This window comes from Rhinoderma darwinii, chromosome 4 (assembly GCF_050947455.1).
Source record: "Rhinoderma darwinii isolate aRhiDar2 chromosome 4, aRhiDar2.hap1, whole genome shotgun sequence".
Lineage (NCBI taxonomy): Eukaryota > Metazoa > Chordata > Amphibia > Anura > Rhinodermatidae > Rhinoderma > Rhinoderma darwinii.
In genome coordinates this window covers 242,721,422-242,740,055 of record NC_134690.1, presented here as the reverse complement: position 1 = coordinate 242,740,055, position 18,634 = coordinate 242,721,422, and the positions used below count along the sequence as shown (strand labels likewise).

The 18,634-nt window shown below is 42.9% G+C and overlaps 1 protein-coding gene across 1 annotated transcript in view; it reads right to left on the bottom strand.

Moving 5' to 3' along the window:
* Positions 1-3,397: 3,397 nt before the first annotated feature.
* Positions 3,398-18,634, bottom strand: part of LOC142760513 (tumor protein D52-like) — a 63,669-nt gene continuing 48,432 nt past the window's right edge. Inside the window, exons 3-4 of the mRNA XM_075863711.1 lie at positions 16,555-16,703; positions 3,398-3,614 (exon numbers count right to left, since the gene is read on the bottom strand). Of these exons, the coding sequence (XP_075719826.1) occupies positions 3,398-3,614; positions 16,555-16,703 (366 nt within the window). The remainder of the gene's footprint in view (positions 3,615-16,554; positions 16,704-18,634) is intronic.

Here is an 18,634-nt window from a genome sequence, read left to right as displayed (position 1 = left end):
CCTTTAAGGCAGGAACGAGCGTGTGCGCGCCCCCAATGGGACACAGAACGGAGTGGAAGTGAGCGCTGGCGTCTCCTAAAGAGGAGATGCGGGCCAGCGCTCACAGATCCATGGTTGCGGCCGTTGGGGGGTGAGTAATGCCGACGGTCCGTGGCCATGGACGCCACAGTTAGTATGATAGGCGTAATTTAAAAATATAAAATTTCCGTATGTTTAAGCCTCTATTCCAAATATCTATGACATTCATAAAACTTTCACATAAACATTAAAAAGGACCGTCGCCTTTCAGTTTATGGCACACTTTGCAAGATTTGTTGTCTTTTCTCTAAACTTTCACTGAAGCCTTAAAAATAAGGTTTTGTCTACCCTATGTTATTTTTATCTGTTTTCCCTGGAGTTGCGCAAGAGAAGAAGCTGGGCAGAACAAGTTCTGCTTCTGAACAGCCGTGTTGCATTATAAAATTTGCAGCACATGTAGAATTAACACGTGTGACTCCTGATGTGAAAGATATTACAGTAGGGAAAAAAAAACACAAGATAGGGCTATAATCGGACGATGTGGTGTTGGCTTTGACTGACCCAGTCACCCCTTTGCACCATGTCCAGATTCTTGTGTCGGAATTTGGAAGGGTTTCTTAATATTAGGTCGTAACGATAAATCCCAACTTTTGGATTAAGACCTCATAACAAACAGCAATATAGGCAGAAAAGTCTGAAGAATACATAGAAAAGATAATGCAATTGTATAAGGTCATTAATAATTAAAACATACAAAATAAGTTTGACACATCAGCAGGGGCGTAACTAGGAAAGACTGGGCCCCATAGCAAACTTTTGACTGGGGCCCCCCCTCCCCTGGGTGTCACACAACCCCCCCCTTGTAGATAGTGCCTTTTTTACAGCCCCCCCTGTAGATAACGCCATACAGCCCCCCCCTCTGTAGATAGCGCCATACATCCCCCTGTAGAAAACGCCATACAGCCCCCTGTAGATAACGCCATATAGCCCCCTGCAGATAACGCCATACAGCCCCCCTGCAGAGAACGCCATACAGCCCCCCACTGTAGAGAACGCCATACAGCCCCCCCTATAGGGAACGCCATACAGCTCCCCCCTGTAGGGAACGCCATACAGCCACCCCCCCTGTAGGGAACGCCATACAGCGTTCGCCCCCCTGTAGGGAACGCCATACAGCGTCCCCCCTCCCAAAAAAATGCGACCTACAGTGTGTCCTACAAAATACATGTATCCCCTCTCCACAGGATAGGGGATACATGAGTGATCGCTGGCAGCGATAGGGAGAACGGGAGACTGAAAGTCCCCTGAAGTTCTCCATGACTAACCTCTGACTTCCGGCGTCTGTGCAGCTCACTAAAAATGAAAGGAGTGCTGGTCACGCATGCGCACAAGCACGACCGGCGCTCCATTCATTTCTACGGAGCTGCCGACACAGACCCCGGAAGTCTGAGGTTTGTGATGGAGAACTTCAGGGGACTTTCAGTCCCCCGTTCTCCCTATCAATGCCAGCGATCACACATGTATCCCCTATCCTGTGGAGAGGGGATACATGTATTTTTCTCTATTTTGCGCCTTCAGGACCAGACACCGTTTAGCCATTTTTAGCATGTGTTAGTTAAATGGCTATAACTTTTTTATTTGTTGTGCTAACGACGTGATTTTTGCGACATTTTTTCCGTAGACAATGCAGGTTTCATTTTTTATCGTTTTTATACACACCTTTTTTGCTATTTTAGAATTTTTATTCATAAAGTTTGAAAATAATAGTAAAAAAATAAGCTTTTTTACATTTCAGCTATTTTTTTTTTGGTAATAACATAGTTTTACCCTAAAATAGACCTTTTATTTGTGATCGTCATTGTCTACCGTAAATTTTTATATATTACATGTCTATATTAGGGTAATTGGGTCAGCGCTAGCGTTACAACAATGATTGGCGGGGGGGGACGTTTTTTTTTGGGGTGGGTATTTTATGTGTATTTATTATTTACATATTTTTTGCACTTTACTTTATTATTTTTTTATTACTATGGTCTGTCCCCCAAAGGTCAAAGAAGACCTTTGGGGAACTTTATATATTTTTTTTCTTTCTTTTACACCATCTTTTCCACTGTAACTGGAGTTGCACAGCAGCCCCAGTTACAGGGGAAATCAGCCCTCTCATAGTGACGATTGTCACTAATAGGGCTGTGCTGGGTCTAGTAAGACCCAGCAGCAGCCTGCCACTAACGGCACCCGGCGATCATATGACCAGTCACATGATCACCGGGAGGAATAGAGACCGCGCCGCTGCTGCTGTCTCTATTCCTGTACACAGTGCGCATTCAGCGCTGTGTACAAGTGATCAGAGAAGACAGAAGCAGCGAAAGCTGCTTCTATCCTCTCCTCAGGGTCCCCGGCAGTCACTGACAGCCGGAGACCCGACATTCAGCTGCCCGATCGCGCGGGCAGCAAGTTAAAACCCGAGCCGTAGAAAGTCTATGGCTCGGGTTTTAAGGACCCTGACCGCTGGCCGTAAAAATACAGCCAGCGGTCGGGAACCAGTTAATGGCAGAGCGGGGAGATACCTCCCTGCTCTGCCGTAGTGTTCAGTGGCGTCCCGCTGTAGCAGCCATAGCGGCTGCTAGCGGAGCCTGCGGCCATGGTGGGGGCCCGTGCCGGCGGGCGACACGGGCCCCCTCATGCCGCGGGCCCCGTAGCAGCCGCTACTGCTGCTACGGCGGTAGTTACGCCACTGCACATCAGTATGCAAAAAAACAAAACCTTAACAAACAGCCTATCCTCATCAACAACAAAAAATATACAAGAAAGTTTGGTGAGTACCCGTCCAGGGAGAAGTTCAGTAGAGGAGTGGTGGACACAAAAAGACGGTAGCAGCCCCTGGATCCAAATATCCTGGACAATACCAATTTAAGTGCTAGTATGAGGGTTGGCCACCCAGGAATTCAATATTTTAATAAACTTGTCAGGACATCCACGAGCTTCATATGTGAGTTTAAAGAGTGTCAGAGCAGAGTTAACCAGCGCAATCCATGCGGATAACGTAGGAACTTTACGGTGTTTCCAGTGCAGGAGTATAGTTGTTTTTTTTTAGCATAAAATAATAATAGTGTCATGAGAGGTCTGACAGCCACAGTACAGTAGGTATAGTTTCTTCCACCAGCAACAAGAGATAAATTCTAGGGTCAAGAATACGAGGGAGTCCAAGTTTAAGCTCAAGAAACTCAAGTACTTCAGCCCAGAAATTATTAATAATTGGACATTCCCAGAACATATGCAAGAAGTAGCCCTCAGCTCCCTGGCAATGCGGGCAGACCGGTGTAGGGATACGTCTCATTCTAAATAATTTGGAAGGAGTAATAAATTTGATGACAAACTTTTACTTGAATAAGTCGGTCTCTTGTAGCATTTCTTTATGATCATCCGCAGATACAGATGGAATCAAGGCTCTATCAAGTTTATTGGAAGATACATTAAGCAACTGCTGATAAAGTGTGGACAATTGTTTAGCCAACGCCTCCTGTGTCACCCAATCCTCCACTGGGGAGGCACATAATCTGATATGATATCCTGCAAATTCTGACCAAGGAGCATGCCTAAATTGGAAATAGCTAAACCTGAGATTAGTTGGAATCTGGTGTTTGGATCTAAGCTGAGTGAAAGTGATAATCATATCCTCTAAGGTCAATATACCCAGGGCTGTCCACTCACTAAGGTTATGGAATCTTTCGCCTTGTGGCAAAAGCGGGTTATACCATAGTGGCATCCTAGGTGACCAGGACTCCTCCTCTGACTTAAATAGCAGCATTGATCTCTACCAAACCCTCAGATTAGTCTGCATTGGGACTGTAAGTGTATATCCCGTGGGGGGCCTGTCTATAAATAGAATTATCTAGAGCTTTATAGGAGCCAAGAAGCGAGGCCTCCAGCTAAGTACAGGGTTTAAACCACCAAATATACACCAGTTGACTGGCAAGGAAATAAATGTATAAACTTAGGAGAGCTAAGTCCCCCCCCCCCCCCCCAATTTCTGCCTGTAACTGTGAGAGGGGGGTGTTTCCATCTATCCATCCTAAGAGATTGTACCAAAGGAGTAATATTATCAGTTATAAAACTACTAATATTGGGCCTAATTACTACACCCAAATAAGTAATCTTATCCACCCAGTGTAACGGGGAAGGAAGTGTAACCCCCCTGCTGCATCATCTATTGCCATCACCAAGGACTTTGACCAAATCACTCGAAGTCCAGAGAGGGACGCAAAAAAGTCAAACGAAGATAACATTACCCACAAAGTTGGCCCCGGATCATTAAGAAATTAAAGCGTATCGTCAGAATAGAGAGAGACACGCTTCTCCCTGCCACCCATTTCGAAGACTTTAATGTCAGGAGAGGCACTTATAGCTAGCGCAAGAGGCTTAATGGCCGGGGCAAAAAGGGAAGCCGAGAGTGGGCAACCCTGTCTAGTCCCTCGGGCTAGTGTGAATGAGGGGGAGATATGACAATTAGTTTTAATACTGGCTATAGGCTGGGAGTATAGTAGCTGTATAAACCCAAATTTACCAAGTACAGACAATAGATAAGACCATTCCCCCGAGTCAAACACCTTTTCGAGATCTAAAGAGGCAACAATTCTGCATCCTCCCGAACCTACAACAGGAGACTTGTTAGTAAAAAGCCTCCGAACGTTAACGTCAGTAGCTTTTCCGGGCATAAAACCAGACTGGTCTGGATGGATAATATGTGAAATTATCTTCTGCAGACGCATTGCCAAAATCTTAGCCATTATTTTAATATCACAGTTAAAAAGCGAAATAGGCCGGTAAGAGTCACACTTTTTAGGATCTTTACGGCGCTTGGGGATCAGTACTACAAGAGCTTCTCTCATAGAGGGGGGAGGGTATGGCCCCCATCCAAGGATTGAAAAAGCTTAAGCAAATGAGGGGCAATTAAGTCAACATGCATTTTATACCACTCTATGGGTAGGCCATCCAGACCCGGAGTTTTCCGGTTTGGAAAGCAGCTAATAGCCTCTGTAATTTCTTCTATGGTAAAATCCGCTTCGAGAATACTAACATCCTCTCTATCCAGATTAGGGAACACAATGTTATGTAAGTATGCCTCTAGATCAGAAGGGGTAGTGGAAAACTTAGTAGAGTATAAGTCTGAGTAAAATTTAGCAAATACTTCATTGATGGCCAAGGGGTCACTAACAGACATGTTAGGGGTAGTGTCTTCTCTAGCCAAAAAAGGACATATCCTGTGGCGCGATGTCAGAGGCTTCCCCAGAGTCCCAGAGCACAGCCGATACTAGCGCTCTGCCCGGGACTCAGCCCTGGGGAAGTCCCTGACACACTGTCCATATATGGACAGCGATGTCAGGGAATTCCACAGAGTCCCAGAACAGAGCTGATACTAGAGCTATGCCCGGGAATCTGCTCTGGGGAAGACCCTGACACACTGTCCATATATGGACAGCGATGTCAGGGAATTTCACAGAGTTCTGGAGCAGAGCCGATACCAGCGCTCTGCCCGGGACTCCGCTCTGGGGAAGACCCTAACACACTGTCCATACATAGACAGCGATGTCAGGTAATTCCAGAGTCCCGGAGCAGAGTCTGTACTAGCAGCTCTGTGTCCCGCGGGCCGCAGATGATAGCCCCAGGGGACGCATGCGGCCCGCGGCCCGCGTGCATTAGACCCCTGACTTAGTGTGTCCAAATCAGCTTGTAATTTATGAACATCTTTTATAGACTGGACAATACTACATAGCTTGGTGTGACCTGCAAAAATAGAAATAGTGCTATTAATCCCATCCTCGATATTAATAAATAAGTTGAATAATAGTGGTCCCAGCAATGAACCGTGGGGTACACCACTTATAACCGGGGACCATTCAGAGTAGGAATCATTGACCACAACTCTCTGGATACGGTCCTTGAGCCAATTTTCAATCCAATTACAAACTATACTTTCTAAACCTATAGTCCTTAATTTACCCATTTGACATCTATGAAGGACAGTGTTGCAAAGTCCAAAAACACTACATCTACAGCGGCGCCTCTGTCTAGGCTTCTGCTCACCTCTTCATAAAAACAAATTGGGTTGGTTTGTATAGTTAAAATAGACACTAAAAGTACCATTTAAGCGAACCTCCAGTCCCCCCCCCCCAAAAAAAATGACTATACAATGGAAATGTAAAGTCAACTTACCTGCTGCCCCAATCCTAAAACATCTGGCCTCCATTCCTGCATTCCGGTGCCCGATTTCGACCTAATGAACGAACGGTGATGACGGTGATGCTGCTAGACACAGCGCCGACACAAGCTGATGTAATCAGTGCTCGTCCATCGGCGGGCAGTGGCGGTCACAAACTTTACGAAGAAGCTCTCCAAAGCAAAGTCTGACACTGCGGCGGCCTCATTTTTGGAAAGCGTCAACGGGGGACCAAAACGCAGGAATGGAGGCTGGATCATTTAGGAGCGGGGCAGCAGGTAAGTTGACTATACATTTCCAATGTATAGTAATTTTTTCGGGGGGACTGCTGGGTTGCTTTAAGGATATTATTATATATTATATATATAAAATGAAAAAAGGCAGAAAATTATCTTTCATTTATAGAAAGGACGCCTTTCATAAAATGTCAGTGGTTTATATTTAGTGGTTTATATTTAGAACTGATGCTGTGTATACTGGTTATATATAAAAAAAAATAAAAAAAAGCGGCTATCGTTATTATGGCTGTAGTCATGGGAAAAAAGGCCATAATTTCAGAACCTTTTTGTTTTTTTCCCCCCAAGTTTATCGTATAGAACTATATGGTTTATGTTAAATGTACAAAAATGGGCCGGGAATTCCACTTTAAGGGTATGTTCACACGACTTAGCAAAATACGTCTGAAAATACAGCTCCTCATTTTCAGTCGTTTTTGTAGCAACTCGCGTATTTCGCGGCTTATTTTACGGCCGTTTTTGGAGCTGTTTTTCAAAACAGCCCCAAAAACGTCCTAAGAAATTACCTGCACTTCTTTTTATGTGCCGTCTTTTTACGCGCCGTATTTTGACAACGAAGCGTAAAATTATGCCTCGTGGGAACAGAACACCGTAAATCCCATTGCAAGCAGTGGGCAGATGCTTGAGGTGTAATGGTGCTGTTTTTTCAGGTGTAATTTGAGGCGTAAACGGCCCGAATTACGTCTGAAAACACTGCGTGTGAACATACCCTTACTGTGAGACTCTATCAATGATTGCTTTGCCCATCCCCAAGAAAAGTGTCTTTGAGCAATGTGTACATATGTATCTGTGTGATATACAAATGCTAGAGGAAAAGAGACACATAGGGCGTGGAAGGGGTAAGCATATAAGCATATTATATGGTTGTCATTGTCATTAAGGCACTGTGTTTGGGTCTGCGATGGAGCTCTGTGGCATCTAATTAAGGGGCATAACAAAACCGTATGCGGTTGCATCATGCTGTATTTATACTTATTCCTCTTTCCTATTTTTAAAAGTTGGGCGGTTTGATAAGGAGGCACCTTGTCTGCCACTGTTATAGATACATTGTGGCTTAATCTGTTATGTGACTGGGTCTTCCTTAACCCGTTAGTGACCGGCCCATCGTGTTTCTACGTCGGTAACTAACGGGCTTTATTCCGATGCTATAGACTTTTTACGTCGCAGCATCGGAATAAAATAGCGCCGCCGGGGGGAGGTTTAGCTCCCTGCTCTCAGCTGCCGGAGGTAGCTGAGGGCTTGGAGCAGTGACTGGGGACTGCTGTTTGCGGTCACCATACCGGCGATCGCCGGTATTCAACGAATACCGGCGACCGCCGTTACAATAAATGTGCCGATGCAAATGATGGTTTTATCTCCTCTCACCATGTATGTTTGGTGAGAGGAGATAAAAAAAACTGCTGCTTAGGCCCCCTGCTGCCTCCGATCGTGTTCCCTGTCCCCCCCCCCCCCGTGCCGCCCCGTCCCTAACTGCCGGGAAAAAAAGAAAAATGGCGCACGCATGCGCTGTGAGTCTAAGGCAGCTATTCTGCCTGTAAATAGAAACTGATCAGGGACCCTGATAATTGGTTCCTGATCAGATGGTCACTGTGATATACCTATTACAGTGACCATAGTCCCATATAGAGAGAGAAATACTATAGGAATCTTGTGCTGTATTATACTGTAAAATACACCACATACTTACTCGCCAGTATTCCGATATTGTCCGTAATCACCCCAGATTACCCGTAATCACGCCAGATTACCGGTAATTACTTGTTATCTCCGTAACTCTTTTTTTTTTCCACTGAATTAGTTTTAGTTGCTGTAATTAACTGCGGTTTACCGTATTCTTTTATTTTTTTCCGTTAGTGTTGTGTCTATATTATATATAAAAAAACAAAAAATCCCCAAAAAATTTAAAATACAAAAAAAAAAAAAATTTACTTGTTTGTTTAGTGTTAGAAAATAATGAACCGCAGTAGCCGCAGAATGTTCTCTGCAGAGCAGGCATACGCCATGCTATACTCTAGCGGTTCCGGCAGTGATACGGACACTGCGTCAGAAGCAGAACTTGGCTCAGAAAGCGACACAAGTTCTGCTTCTGCCACTGGACCCCCCAGCCCTATGGTGGTGGACGCAGCGGTCACCGGTGAAGCGTTAGGAGCCGGGCCTAGTACTGCAGTCCCTCCCGCAATGTGGGATCCTGCAGTTTCTTTCTCCCCCCAAATTCCGCCATTTACAGCGACTCCAGGCATCAACTCTGATGTCACAAATTTTACCCCCTATAATTTTTTTAATTTGTTTATAGGCGATCAGGTCCTGGAACTAATCATCCAGCAGACGGATTTATACGCCAGGCAATTTGTCACCCAAAATCCCAGTTCTTACTATTCCAGAGGATGGATCCCCACAACCGTCTGTGAAATGAAAAATTTTTGGGGAATTACACTAAATATGGGGATAGTAAAAAAAACTTCTATCCGCTCTTACTGGGCTACTGGCGCTATCCATAGCACCCCTGTATTTGCTGCTGTCATGACCCGAACACACTATCAGATGCTAATGCGCTTCATGCACTTCTCGGACAACTCCCAAATCCCGCCAAGAAGTGACCCAGGCCATGATCGCCTCAAAAAGTTGAGACCCCTCATCTCCCTCCTATCTGAGTCTTTTCTAAATTTGTACACCCCAGGACAAAAAATAGCGGTAGACGAGTCCCTTATGGCCTTCAAGGGCCCGTCTATCGTTTCGCCAATTCATCCCCTCCAAAAGAGCCCGATACGGAGTGAAACTCTATAAGGTGTGCGAGAGCACAATGGGCTAAACCTGTGCCTTTTTTATATATGAGGGCAGGGACCGCCACCTTAATCCCCCAGGATGCCCAGAGGATATTGGCATTAGTGGGAAAATTGTCTGGGAACTCATGGTGCCATTCCTACAGAAAGGGTACCATGTGTACACCGACAATTACTACACCAGTGTCCCCCTGTATAAGTCCCTCCATGCTGCGAATACAGGGGCCTGTGGGACGGTACGAAAAAATAGAGTCGGCTTCCCTCAACAGCTGGTGTCCAGGCGACTAGTAAGGGGTGCGTCACTCTCATTCACCAGTGACCAGTTGCTCGCAATAAAATGGAGTGACAAAAAGGACGTGTACATGCTCTCCACCGTGCACGAGGACACCACAGTGGCAGTGAGAGAGAGGGGCGCTACCTCTGATAAGAGGAAACCGGTCTGCGTGGTGGACTATAACAAGTTCATGGGGGGAGTCGATCTATCTGACCAGGTCCTACAACCGTACCTGGTCAAGCGCAAAACTAGGGCCTGGTATAAAAAGGTAGCGATCTACCTTATCCAGATGGCCACTTACAACAGCTATGTGCTGTACAAGACCCAGGGAACGCTCAGTTTCCTCCAGTATCAGGGGAAAATTATAGAGCACCTCCTGTTTGACTCCCCCGCACCTGGAGACTCCTTTGAGTCAGAGAATGTCAAAAGGCTCACTGAGCGCCACTTCCTTCACCCCGTCCCTGCCACTGAGAGTAAGGAATACCCCCAAAGGAGATGCCGGGTGTGCAGTAAACACGGAAGGAGGAGGGATACCCGGTTTTACTGCCCCATGGGCCCTTCAAATCCAGGCCTGTGCAACTACCCCTGTTTTGAGACCTACCACACCGTTTCTAATTATTAATTTTATCTATAATTTAGGGAACACCAAAAAGGGTGGGGTGGGGGGATTCTTTTTAGGGAGTCAATTTCATTTATTCATATTTTATTTTTCGTTTCTGAGCTTTCCAAGGGAGGGAGGGATTCTCACGGGGAGGTAGTAAATTATTTATTTCAGACTGTAAAACTAATTTTCCCCTTTTTTTTTTTTATACATTTCTTGGACAATTAAATCCAGGACTTGATCACTCACAAATGAATACTGTTTATTGTGCAGGAGCCCACATCTGTGTATTCAGAACATGGACCCCACAAGTGTTCTTGAAATAAAAAATAAATGTGGGCATTGCATTTATTAGTAGATAAATCCAACACCTGCGGCCCGTGCTGCCCCTGAATTAGTGGAAGTCGTGCATTTTAGCAATGGTTACAAGAATAAATTGGGGATGTATTTCCTTTTTCTTATGACTATGTCCTGCCACATACAGCTGTTACATTCCTAATTCTGTACCGTGATACGGGCATGATATTTATTTTTTGGAGGATCTCTAATAATCGAGCTGTTCCTTATCAATACACCATGGGCTTTGTTACGGTTCTTCTGGAAATACTGACATCATTTTGGGGATTAGTGATCCTTTACTGTTCCTATAGATGGTTTTGGACATTGCCCCTCTATATATTCTGTAGGTGATTGGTTGTTTTGTGCACATAGCGGTTCCTACCTTGCCGGGCAGGGGCCTGTTATGGTGTACGGCGTCACTTGGCACATTCGTCCCTCATAAGGATTGATGGAGCTAAAGAGACGTTGTACAACCAGTCACTGAAAAAAAAAAAGCTTGTCTTGACAGCCCTGCAGGTGTTCTTCTATCTAGTGAACAGAACAAAACCGATAAAATACCAACCAATAGGATGCAATATGGAAGTAGTGCTCAAGAGTATCACCAAATAAGCTGTAAAGCAACATTGCTAGCCATATTAGATGCACTATATTTTTTGGATCCTACATAGTAACCAAGATATACTTGGTGCATCGATCAAAAAAATTGATAGAGAACCAACCCACAACAAATATGATCGACTAGGGCACAAATTCAGAGAAAGATACAAACAATTCTTTATTAAGATAAAAACATGAAACAAATAAAAATGGAAATAGGGGATGAGTCACACAGTAAAAAGGACGTCTAATCGATCAAGAATATCAGGTATGGATATTGTGTCCACATGTATGCAGTATACATATAATATAGTAATGGAAATACGTGCATGTGATCACATAAGAAACTGTATCTAATGAAAAGCAGCACGGATTCAAGCAAGGTACATCAAATGACAACAGCACAATATCAAAAAAGTGAAATCAGGTACCGGTGGCTGTGGTGATTGTCAAGTAAGTATATAACATCAGTAAGTATATAACATCAGTGACAGTCACACATGGTTACACAGGTAGTATGAACCAAATTATGCAAAAAGTGTGCTTGAAATCAGAGGATGATCAGCAAGAAGTGAGCACAATAGAGTTTATAACTGCTACACAGGACAGAAGAGGTAAAGCAACATAACAGTGGACATGATGTAACCAGGGATTAGACGTCCCAACCCGACGCGCGTTTCGGCGATTGCCTTCGTCCGGGGTTAGGGTCAAACTACTTGAGCCCACCTATATATAGTACAGAGCCCATGTGTGAAATCAGATGATGTAGGAGAAGGAAGCATAAACCGGATATGGAAAGTCGGCGTCTGATGCGGGGTACCAAGATGGCGCTGCCCCACTTCCTGTACCACGTCATCAGAGAGGATGTGAGGCGGCGAGGACTGACCGCGCCCCCAACATCCTGCTCCAATCATAGACAGCGGTCGGAAGAGGTCAGGGCCACTCCCCCCCCCGGGGGAAATCTGTGGAATACAGAGTTTCCCTGTCATCAGCGCACAGCCATAGATCGTATATATGCCAAAGGAGGAGCAAACAAGAAGGATGTTTAGCTGAATAGTACAGCAGGAGTATATTTCTATTGTTCTGGTAGTTCAAAACCTCTCCAAATATACAGTGGGGTCTAAAACATTTTCAAGCAAAATAGGAGTCCTGAAAGCCTCCAGGTGCTCCCTTTCTTTCGGGCCCTGCTGTGTGTCCAGGCAACAAATTAGGGTCACAATGGGGGCATTTTTGAAAACAGGAGAAAAAGGGTGATAGATTTTGGCATGTGTTTCTTCATTCTTATGGTCGCTTTACACAGAAATCGGTCTTCAAAGTGATACTTTTATGAAAAAAGTGTTTTTTTTTGTTTTTTTTCACCTGCTATGCATTAAATTTAGCAAAAAACTGTGGGGTCAAAATACTCACTACACCCCTAGATAAATACCTTAAGGGGTCTAGTTTTCTAAATAGAGTCGTTTATGGGTAGTTTCTATGGTTCTGGTAGTTCAAAACCTCTCCAAATATACAGTGGGGCCTAAAACATTTTCAAGCAAAATATGAGTCCTGAAAGCCTCCGGGTGCTCCCTTCCTTTCAAGCCCTGCTGTGTGTCCAGGCAATGCATTAGAGTCACAATAGGAGTCCTGAAAGCCTCCAGGTGCTCCCTTTCTTTCGGGCCCTGCTGTGTGTCCAGGCAACAAATTAGGGTCACAATGGGGGCATTTTTGAAAACAGGAGAAACAGGGTGATAGATTTTGGCGTGTGTTTCTTCATTCTTATGGTCGCTTTACACAGAAATCGGTCTTCAAAGTGATACTTTTATGAAAAAAGTGATTTTTTAATTTTTTTTCACCTGCTATGCATTAAATTTAGCAAACAACTGTGGGGTCAAAATACTCACTACACCCCTAGATAAATACCTTAAGGGGTCTAGTTTTCCAAATGGGGTAGTTTATGGGGAGTTTCTATTGTTCTGGTAGTTCAAAACCTCTCCAAATATACAGTGGGGCCTAAAACATTTTCAAGCAAAATATGAGTCCTGAAAGCCTCCGGGTGCTCCCTTCCTTTCAAGCCCTGCTGTGTGTCCAGGCAATGCATTAGAGTCACAATAGGGGCATTTTTGAAAACAGGAGAAACAGGGTGATAGATTTTGGCGTGTGTTTCTTCATTCTTATGGTCGCTTTACACAGAAATCGGTATTCAAAGTGATACTTTTATGGAAAAAGTGATTTTTTTATTTTTTTTCACCTGCTATGCATTAAATTTAGCAAAAAACTGTGGGGTCAAAATACTCACTACACCCCTAGATAAATACCTTAAGGGGTCTAGTTTTCTAAATAGGGTCGTTTATGGGTAGTTTCTATGGTTCTGGTAGTTCAAAACCTCTCCAAATATACAGTGGGGCCTAAAACATTTTCAAGCAAAATATGAGTCCTGAAAGCCTCCGGGTGCTCCCTTCCTTTCAAGCCCTGCTGTGTGTCCAGGCAATGCATTAGAGTCACAATAGGGGCATTTTTGAAAACAGGAGAAACAGGGTGATAGATTTTGGCGTGTGTTTCTTCATTCTTATGGTCGCTTTACAAAGAAATCGGTATTCAAAGTGATACTTTTATGGAAAAAGTGATTTTTTTATTTTTTTTCACCTGCTATGCATTAAATTTAGCAAAAAACTGTGGGGTCAAAATACTCACTACACCCCTAGATAAATACCTTAAGGGGTCTAGTTTTCTAAATAGGGTCGTTTATGGGTAGTTTCTATGGTTCTGGTAGTTCAAAACCTCTCCAAATATACAGTGGGGCCTAAAACATTTTCAAGCAAAATATGAGTCCTGAAAGCCTCCGGGTGCTCCCTTCCTTTAAAGCCCTGCTGTGTGTCCAGGCAATGCATTAGAGTCACAATGGGGGCATTTTTGAAAACAGGAGAAATAGGGTGATAGATTTTGGCGTGTGTTTCTTCATTCTTATGGTCGCTTGACACAGAAATCGGTATTCAAAGTGATACTTTTATGAAAAAAGTGATTTTTTTATTTTTTTTCACCTGTTATGCATTAAATTTAGCAAAAAACTGTGGGGTCAAAATACTTACTACACCCCTAGATAAATACCTTAAGGGGTCTAGTTTTCCAAATGGGGTAGTTTATGGGGAGTTTCTATTGTTCTGGTAGTTCAAAACCTCTCCAAATATATAGTGGGGCCTAAAACATTTTCAAGCAAAATATGAGTCCTGAAAGCCTCCGGGTGCTCCCTTCCTTTCAAGCCCTGCTGTGTGTCCAGGCAATGCATTAGTCACAATGGGGGCATTTTTGAAAACAGGAGAAACAGGGTGATAGATTTTAGGGTGTGTTTCTTCATTCTTATGGTCGCTTTACACAGAAATCGGTATTCAAAGTGATACTTTTATGGAAAAAGTGATTTTTTTATTTTTTTCCACCTGCTATGCATTAAATTTAGCAAAAAACTGTGGGGTCAAAATACTCACTACACCCCTAGATAATTACCTTAAGAGGTCTAGTTTTCTAAATTGGGTAGTTTATTGGAAGTTTCTATCGTTCTGGTAGTTCAAAACCTCTCCAAATATACAGTGGGGCCTAAAACATTTTCAAGCAAAATATGAGACCTGAAAGTCTCCGAGTGTTCCCTTCCGTTCGGGCCCTGCCGTGTGTCCAGGCAATGCATTAGGGTCACAATGTGGGAATTTTTGAAAACAGGAGAAACAGGGTGATAGAGTTTGGGGTGTGTTTCTTCATTCTCATGGTCGCTTTACACAGAAATCGGTCTTCAAAGTGATACTTTTATGAAAAAAGTGACTTTTTTTTTTTTTTTCACCTGTTATGCATTAAATTTAGCAAAAAACTGTGGGGTCAAAATACTCACTACACCCCTAGATAAATACCTTAAGGGGTCTAGTTTTCCAAATGGGGTAGTTTATGGGGAGTTTCTATTGTTCTGGTAGTTCAAAACCTCTCCAAATATATAGTGGGGCCTAAAACATTTTCAAGCAAAATATGAGTCCTGAAAGCCTCCGGGTGCTCCCTTCCTTTCAAGCCCTGCTGTGTGTCCAGGCAATGCATTAGTCACAATGGGGGCATTTTTGAAAACAGGAGAAACAGGGTGATAGATTTTAGGGTGTGTTTCTTCATTCTTATGGTCGCTTTACACAGAAATCGGTATTCAAAGTGATACTTTTATGGAAAAAGTTATTTTTTTATTTTTTTCCACCTGCTATGCATTAAATTTAGCAAAAAACTGTGGGGTCAAAATACTCACTACACCTCTAGATAATTACCTTAAGAGGTCTAGTTTTCTAAATTGGGTAGTTTATTGGAAGTTTCTATCGTTCTGGTAGTTCAAAACCTCTCCAAATATACAGTGGGGCCTAAAACATTTTCAAGCAAAATATGAGACCTGAAAGTCTCCGAGTGTTCCCTTCCGTTCGGGCCCTGCCGTGTGTCCAGGCAATGCATTAGGGTCACAATGTGGGAATTTTTGAAAACAGGAGAAACAGGGTGATAGAGTTTGGGGTGTGTTTCTTCATTCTCATGGTCGCTTTACACAGAAATCGGTCTTCAAAGTGATACTTTTATGAAAAAAGTGAGATTATATTTTTTTACGCCTGCTTTGCATGAATTCTTACAAAAAAACTGTGGGGTCAAAATACTTACAACACCCCTTAATAAATACCTTAAGGGGTGTAGTTTGCAAAATGGGGTCACTTGTGGGGGTTTCCACCATTCTGACACCTATGAGCCTCTGAAAACCTGGCTTGGTGCAGGAAAACCAAATGTACTTCAAAATGTATAAAATTACTACTAAACTTGTAAGTCTTCTAAATTGCTCAAAAAAAAAATTTTTTTTTTCTTTCAAAAGTGCTGCCAAAATAGAGTAAAGAGATGGAAATATATATTTAATAAAAAAAAATGTACTGTATGTATGTACATATGTGACATATTGCCGTTAAAAATTGGGAAAAATTATAATTTTTACAAAATTTCTTCATTTTTTCTATTTTTTTATTAATTTCCGTAAATCGTATCAGTCTACTTTTACTACTAAAATAAAGTACAACATGTGACGAAAAAACATTGTCAGAATTACTTGGATATTCAAAACTTTCGCTGAGTTATTCTCTGATAAAGTCACACATACCAGATTTAACAAATCTGGCTTGGTCATTAAGGCCCAAGCAGGCCCGGTCATTAAGGGGTTAAGGTAATGGTTGGCAATCATTGCTCTCTATCTTCTAGGCATTACCAATGTAGCCATATACTGTAGATTAAACATTCTATACATACATTCATATTGGAAAAATGAGACTGAGTTTAGTTCAAAACCAAGTTTTTCTGGTCTTCCCTTTATGTGAAAATAATAGCACAAATATATAGTAAACAATCATTGTGGGACAATCATACTTATGGAGGTCATCGAGGGAACAGTTTAGGAGCTAGACACTTACGCTGAATGGGTCTGCACATCTTGCCAGCTGCGACTGAAGTTCTGCTTCAGCTCATTCATCATGCTGACTCCCAGTTTATGTTTTATCTCTGCCAGGTGCTTCTCTTTGGCAGCTAACACTTGACGTAGAGTTACAATCTCATCTTCCAGCTATACCAACATAAATATAAACAAAGTCAAAAGTAACAGAAACAGATTGATATTCAAGTCCTGCTAACATAATGTGTTGCTAGTGATTATATAAAGCACACAGTACTTTCTATATATTAACTATAACACTTTTGCTAGATTTCTCTAACTCATCTTCACGTATTAACAATGGGGGATGTTGTAGGGCTCTGCTCACATGAAGTTGCAATCACAGCTGGGTCCTTATACCTAGCGGGTCATAGGTACCCCAGCTATAAAGAGAACAGCAGCATCATCATAAGTTAGTATTATGGAAGCACAATGGCACCTTTTGCTAATGTAAACACATTACATGGGGGTATATCACTGTACAAATGAATATTTGATGTTATACAGTGTATACATTTTTTTTTGTGCCATGCCATATCAACATACCCAGCAGCAAACAACACCAATGAGGATATTCGGGACAAAAGGCATAGCTGAAGCACCAGGCTCTACGGGCTTTTAGCAAAGCTTCTGAGGACAAATGTTTGTGATGTCAGTAATAAAATATAAGAATACAATGATTGCAGTTCTGCTTAGTTGGTAAATATCTTATGACACGAGTGGTCAGTCACACATCTGATGTCCTTAGACACCCTCTACACTGCTGGTAAGAACTCCTAGATCTTAACAAAAAGAATCATTGTGTTCATCTTAAATTTTATGACATGGTGGGGCTAATGATAGTAAAAATAGTTAATTCTTTTCAACCCTTCACAACCCCCAATTTCAGAAAAGAGGAGTAGTTGAATCATGATCTAGCACAGACTTCTGCTATAATATCCGCCAATTTTCGGTGTAAATTATAGTGAATTTGTAGGGCCACAAGGAACCACTTACACTAAGCCCCGCACACTTTAAAAAAAAAAAAAAAAATATGTGCAAATATGGCGTGCCATAAAATGTAACTTTTTAAAACCATAATACTGAGAGTAAGTGTTTAGCTTCCTTGCAGCGCCACCTCAAGGGAAATTAAGTATCACACAGTACCGATTTATATCATTGGGTTGTCTGTATAATACAAGAGAGGTTCCCCAAAGAAAGAGATGTTCTTTGTAGCCGCTCTCTACTCTGGCTAATAGATCGGGATCCTGAACAGAGACCCCCTATATTAACTCAGAATTCCCCGATAAGGTATATGAAAATAGGCTTTCTAGATTGGACAACCCCTTTAAAGGGAATGTGTTGCCAGCAAAACATGTTTTGTTTTTTTTAGTTAAACAATTAGTGTGTAGGTGATTAAACATTGTTCTAATTTATTTTATTTTTTTTCACGAGTCAGGAAATATTATAAATTGGATTCAATTTATAATATTTCCCAGCACTGGTCACTAGATGGAGCCATTCCCAAAATTGCAGCATTGCATGTGGTAAAGCAACCACATTGCTTTATGCTGCAAAATTGGGTAAAAATCCCTCGCTCTAGTGAGCTCTCAGAATCCCCCCCTCCTTTATCTTGGCTAGTGCCGGGAGAAACGAGGGGTTTGAACGGTCTAACCTCCTACACTGTGTGTCACCATTTTTTGAGCTAACACACAGTGTAGTAGGTTTACATACAGTAGTAAACACACACTGAAACACGAACATACATAGAAATAACTTACCTGCTCCAGTCGCCGCCGCTCCCTCCGGTCCATCCGCTCCGTCTGCTGCCGCTGCTCCATGTGCACAAGTCCGGTAGTAATCTTACTGTCCGGCCGCGACTTCCGGTCCACAGGAAAATGGCGCCGGACGGCGCGCATTTCAAATTGAACTGTGTGGGAGCGGCGCATGCGCCGTTCCCACACAGCGGCGTACACGATAGTGGATGGAACGGGCCCCGTTCGCAGTCCCTATGGGACTGGAGCTGCCGTATTCCATGTCTGTATGTGTCGTTAATCGACACATACAGAAATGGAAAAAAAATG